Source organism: Panicum virgatum, chromosome 8K, assembly GCF_016808335.1.
Source record: "Panicum virgatum strain AP13 chromosome 8K, P.virgatum_v5, whole genome shotgun sequence".
Classification (NCBI taxonomy): domain Eukaryota; kingdom Viridiplantae; phylum Streptophyta; class Magnoliopsida; order Poales; family Poaceae; genus Panicum; species Panicum virgatum.
The window spans coordinates 41,389,482-41,395,248 of NC_053143.1; the positions used below are offsets into that span (position 1 = coordinate 41,389,482).

General features: G+C 47.1%; 1 protein-coding gene across 2 annotated transcripts; it reads left to right on the forward strand.

Moving 5' to 3' along the window:
* The first annotated feature begins 464 nt into the window (after nucleotides 1–464).
* Nucleotides 465–4,723, forward strand: LOC120644705 (protein WVD2-like 4). Of its 2 annotated transcripts, none has more exons than XM_039921389.1 (9): nucleotides 465–960; nucleotides 1,041–1,281; nucleotides 1,369–1,433; nucleotides 1,542–1,600; nucleotides 1,858–1,935; nucleotides 2,027–2,117; nucleotides 2,209–2,280; nucleotides 2,367–2,474; nucleotides 3,976–4,723. In XM_039921389.1, the coding sequence occupies exons 1-9, from the start codon at nucleotides 724–726 to the stop codon at nucleotides 4,420–4,422; spliced, it is 1,398 nt and encodes a 465-aa protein (XP_039777323.1). In that variant the 5' UTR covers nucleotides 465–723; the 3' UTR covers nucleotides 4,423–4,723. The 2 variants fall into 2 exon arrangements, with proteins under 2 accessions (XP_039777323.1, XP_039777322.1); XM_039921388.1 differs by having other exon boundaries at nucleotides 466–960; nucleotides 1,038–1,281.
* Nucleotides 4,724–5,767: the final 1,044 nt, after the last annotated feature.

Sequence of the window (5,767 nt, forward strand, 5' to 3'; positions counted from 1 at the left end):
GTGGATCGATGGTCCCAAGTATTGGTCGGTACACGCCACCTTACATCTCGTGCCGCTTCTACTATCGAGGAATCGGAGTCTATCGCTCGATCCAATTCAAATCGACGCGCAGCGATGAATCGATGAATTCTATCGTTCGAGATCCAGCAGGTGGGCACGCGGTTCTCGTTGGTACAGATTAGTCGTGCATACAAATTTCTACGATGCGCGACACGAACGACCACCGTCGGTTACCGTGAGATTTGTGGCCGCCGCCCTCGTCCCGTACGGGACGGAATCTGTTGCATCCGATCCCGTGCAGCACGCCGCCGTAACGGGAGGGGGAGGGGGAGGGGCAGAACCGTCCTTCCGCGCCGGGGGGGAACGGCCCGGCCGCTGCTCGGCCCGCGTCGGGCGCGGGCGCGTGGCCCCCACGAACACCCCGTCCCGTCGCGTCGCCCCCGTTCCATTCCATCCAGCCGCGCACCAACTCCTCCTCTCCCCTTCCTCCGCGCTGCCAGCCAGCCAGCCCACAGCCCGGCGCCATCAGTGGGTGGGGTGGGTGGTTGCCTGCCTCCGCCTGCTCCACTCCACCGCGCCCGCGGAGACGGCGCCCGCGCTGCTGACCACCGCCCCGCTCGACTTCCCGGCCGCCGCCCGCGCCGCGGTTGGCTGGCTGGTTGGTACTAGGTGGGTGGGTGGCTGCCTGCGGCACGCGAGCGGGCGATCCGGGGCGAGGATCTCATGGAGGAGGACGGCTCCTCTGCCGCCGCCGCGGTGGAGAATGGCGCGGCGGTGGAGGCGGAGGGATGCGTCGCCGTGAAGGTGGGCGCGGAGGGGGAGCCCGTCGGCGATCGGGGGGATCTCGCGGCCGTGGAAGAGGCGGCGCCGCCGGCGGAGGGCGGATCTGAGGCCGCCAGCCCGGCCGTAGCGGCGGCCGAGGAGGAGGCGGCGGCGGCAACGGCAAAGGCGCCGGGCAAGGTGAGTTCCGCCTCCCGGGCTTCGCACGAGGGGTAGTGATCTGGCACTGACGATGTGTAGTGTCGCTCTGCGTGCAGAAGGCTGGATCCGGGGACGCCGCCGGGGCGCGGAAGGGGAAGCTGCCCAACGGCAGGGCGCCCGCCGCCGTCGCGGCCAAGGGGAAGCGGCCCGGCGTCCTCTCGCAGAGCGCCTCGTTCCCGGCGCGGGGGCCGGCCGGCGGCGCCAAGAAGGCTGCTGCCGTGGCGGCTGCGGCTGCCGCGCCCAAGCAGGCTGCAGCCAAGGCGGCGGTGGCCAACGGATCAGGATCAGCGGCGGCGTCAGGTTGGTTTCGGTTTGCTCACTGGTCCGGTAGATAGCGACGGTCGCGGGTTTGCTGAATTATGGGGGGCGGGGTTGAATTACGTGCAGGACGGGCGGCGGTGGCGGTGGACAAGAAGCCGAAGGCGAATCCGGCTGTTGCTCGCCGGTCGATGGTAAAGATCCTTCCTTGACTGGTCTTTTTACTTCAAGCTGGCATCTTTTTCGTCTATTTTTAGTTGCATTGTGGTAAGACTTTGGTCCGGTTTTCTCCTTTGACTTAGCCTGCCAAGTCTGGATCAGTGGATGCCGCGCCAAGTGATGCAACTCCTGCAGTCCAAGAGTAAGTGCTGGACCACTACTAATCCAGATTTGGGCGTGCGTCTTTTCCCCCCCTTTTTGCGTCGCAATTTCAGTTATCATCTCTAAATAGAACGCCCCATTATTTTTGGTTATCTGGACATTTGCTATTGATCCCATTTCTGATGCTTGCTAGAAATGATCCAATCAATGTTGTTGTCTTACTAGATCGACTAATGAGAACCGTTATCAATTTAAGCCTACTTTTCTTTTGCTGAAACTCTCGATATTCGGTATCAGGTCACATGAGAACGCCGCCAAACCATTGAAGCAAGCGCAGCCAGGGAAAACAGATGATGATGTTCTCTCCACCACATCGTACGAAGTTCTTCATGATTTAGTGATAGCCGCTTATTTGTTCTTCCACATGGTATCATTATGATTGTCATCATTCTGTGTTGTTTTGCAGAAGTACGAATACTCCCCGTGCAGCAGCCCGCAAGAGTGCTGCTGCTGGCTTCAGTTTCAGATTGGAGCAGCGTGCTGAGAAGCGAAAGGAGGTGAGCATTAGTTTTACACGCTGGAATTGTCATATTTTGTGGTGTTTCCCTTTTCTTTTACTGAAAGGCCTTAGTCGTTCCTTGCTCTCAGTTCTTCCAAAAGCTTGAAGAGAAAATCCATGCAAAGGAGCTTGAACAAACAAATTTGCAGGAAAAATCCAAGGTGGGAGTTGCTTTCATGTTATTTGCAAATAAAAAGTTTGGGATATTTGTATGTTTTAGTACTGAAATTAATCTATACACAATCAGGAGAGCCAAGAGGCTGAGATCAAACTTCTGAGGAAGAGCCTGACATTTAAAGCGACACCAATGCCAAGCTTTTACAAGGAGCAGCCACCTAAAGTCGAGTTGAAAAAGGTACTGAGTTGATTGACTTGATGTACTGAGGTTGCTGTATATATTTTAAATAAATGGTTCGATGCAAAGTACATCCTGTTTTCCTCTTTTAATATCAAGGTTCACATTGGGTGCGGTTTGATTAGTTTCCATATGCATTGTGTCCTTGTGATTTATGAATGGTCTATTCCCGATAAGAATATGCTTACAATTCTAGATCTTTGCTATTAAATTGGTGGAGGAGTCACTGTCAACCATCTCTTCATGCCTTATTATTAGCAATTCCCACTAGTATATGTTTTAGAGACATGCTTATGGTTGTATGCTCATATGTACATCTCTTAATATTTTGAGACTTGAGAATTTAAAAACCATCATAATTAGATTCATGCGTTATACTGACAAGGATGGTACATTAAATTTAACTGGAATACATTTCCATTCTCTCATCATAAGAAAAAGGACAAGGACAGAGAATATGTTTTCGTTAGAGAGTGTGGATAATGCACTCTATAAATCGAGCAGAACTAGATGTTTATAATTTATATGGTGCACAGTGCATTTTGAGCACCTTTTCTTTTGCTGCCATGATTGTTCATTATGATTATTGGTTTGTGTTTCTGCTACCATAATCACTTATTTTGTTGTGATTAACTGGTTTCCGTTTAACATGATTTTGGTTGTGGATTGAGTTTGATACAGTTGTATTGCACTTGGTTTACTGCTACATATACAGTTGGTGTTATAAACATTAGAGGCTAGTTGAAAAGTACAGCTTACTTAAAGTGCAGAATATCAAGCATAAGAGCCAAATGCTTGTAAAGCTACATTATTCTTATTTGTATGGATAGTATTTGTAGTTGTCAATAGTTTGCTGTGGTCTCTGTTCTCAAGGTGTCGCCTAGGTGACGCCTAGGCGTCCATGCGCCGTCTACCGATTTGCACCTTGCTCGCCTAGGCGCCCGCCTTGCTCGCCTAGGCGTCCAGCCGCCCCACCTTGCTAGGCGTCCGCCTTACCGCCTTGAGAACAGAGGCTGTGGTGCTTCTTTGGGGGCTAGTAAAGTACTAAATGAAATGGCTAGCGTACGACTTTTGAGGGCTCCATTGTAGGTCTTGGAAGTAACTAATGAGTTTTTCTTACAAGATCCATTGAAGCAATATTCCTTTCGTATTTCTTTCATATACTTGATCACCTGAATTATTGTCTATAATGATTTCCATCCAGATATGGTGGAATTCGTTATCAGAAAACATTAAGATCTGCAGTTGGTGAAGCACCTTAATGTGGATTTCAGACCATGACATGTTCTTGGCAGCGAGATGTATATTAGTGAAATCATCTCTTCTATATCACAGGAAGTTACAATATTAGTAGTGACAAAACTTCTTGTATCCTTCTAGGTTGGATAAAAAAAATATCGATTAAGCTTCCTGAATATATTATGTTCTTGTACACACACACTTGTCACAGTAGTAATTTGGCACACCTTAAATACAAGTTTCTCATACTTTGCTTGTGCAGATTCCCCCAACACGTGCTAGATCACCAAAGCTTGGGCGGCACAAGCCAACTACTTCTGCTACTGCTGCTTCTGCAGATGGTTCTGTATGTGAGAGCCCACGGAGCACAGCGAATTCTGGCAAGGTAAATGAAGTTGCGGAAAACAACAAACCTCGGGCTCCTGCAAGGAAACCTGTCCAGAGATCAGTCACAAAACCTACGTCCCAAGTGTCTGGAACTGCTAAGGCTGACCCAAGGCCTGTGGTTACAAAACCGAAAACCTTAAACTCGAAACCTAAGGTTTCAAGGGCAAAGGTTGCGCAAGTACAAGACAACCCAGTTGAAGTCCCCCCTTCAGAACCTTCTGCTCCACAAGAGCTCACAGTCGAACATGGTGTTGGAGAAGCAACAGGACCTGATCTGGCTGCCCCATTTGTCACTTCGAATGAAGTCCCAGTCCATGGTTGATCTGCATCATTTTGCCTATTCATTTCCTTCTTGCAGTTCTGTGAATAGTGAGGATGTGTGCTTCATTGAAAGTTGAATCTCTCAAAATTGTCGGGTCATGGGGTTATCGTTACCTCAGTAGACATTCATTTTTTTCAGCTTGTCATTGAGCATGCCATGTATATTGCTTTGATATTTTGTCCATGTTTACATTTCCCAATCTTGTGTATATTGGATTTCTATGTCGTTGGATATCCTAGGATTATTGCAATACATAAATGCAACTTTGTGGATTATTTCGTGGTATAAGATCCTGTTACTTTATTTTTTTTTACCCTTTTCGTGTAAGAATTGTGCTGGTCCCTTGTTGGTTGTACGTCAACTCCTACTCTAGGAAATGGTTCGTAAAAGATGATCGTTCTGTTCTGCTGGCAACTAGCAACAGTGTTTTTCTCTTACACTAAATTAGCACCAGCCATCAGCTAGCAAATAGTATTTTTCTCCCACAGCAAATTAGCACCAGTCACAGCCTGTCGAACAGAGCGGATGACTAGTGTTAAAGTCAAAACGAGATTGACCATATTTGATCTTTTTCTTTTATCTGTAAATTACACAAGTACAGTAGGTCTCTATAGTTCTTACAAATATGTTGGATTATCACTGGTTCTCAAATGCTATGCTAATGTAATGCACGTGTTCATGGCACTTCAAAAACTACATTAAACATTTCTCTTGTTTAAAAGTAGAACACCGATCCATAAACGGAAAGTAGAACAGAATGGTTTTCATTCAACCATCAGAGCTTATGCTCTCGAAATATGACTATCTGCCATGAAACATACATGTAAGAGTCATACCTTATAAAAAAATAGGATAAATGCATAAAGCACTTGTGCTTTCTTAAAACCCCAGGATGGTATGATTCATGCTTTGTGATGGTACGCCTTAACCAACTCCACCTATTTATGACGGCTCCCTTGCTTATGCTTTGTACAAAATATAAAAAAAACGGGGATATCGGTGACATCTATAGCAACAATTTGATTGCCAATTTAAAAATATTTAAATAGAGAGGCTTTTTACAGATTTTTTGAAAGTAATTTACTTTGTGAATTGAATGGAACGGCAATCATGCTTAGCGTGGACTACCTATCTGTACTCTTTAGTCTTCTCCTAACATGCTACTATTTTGTTGCAATGTCATAATACAAAACACCACTTATTAGCATCAAATCCCACTGCGGTAGTGCCTCACTCTATAGCAAACACCAATGTCCAGTCTCCAACGTCCAATATTAAAAGTTTGGAACTCATCTTAACCTCTCCGCTATCTGTTTTTATATAAATTTCATTGTTGCATTCCAAG

Bases quoted from the DNA above. Each gene is read 5' to 3' on its own strand.
- LOC120644705 (XM_039921388.1), top strand. From the start codon at position 724: ATGGAGGAGGACGGCTCCTCTGCCGCCGCCGCGGTGGAGAATGGCGCG. The intron at 2,118-2,208 runs GTGAGCATTAGT...CCTTGCTCTCAG, and splicing joins GTGCTGAGAAGCGAAAGGAG to TTCTTCCAAAAGCTTGAAGA. The intron at 2,475-3,975 runs GTACTGAGTTGA...TTGCTTGTGCAG, and splicing joins CTAAAGTCGAGTTGAAAAAG to ATTCCCCCAACACGTGCTAG.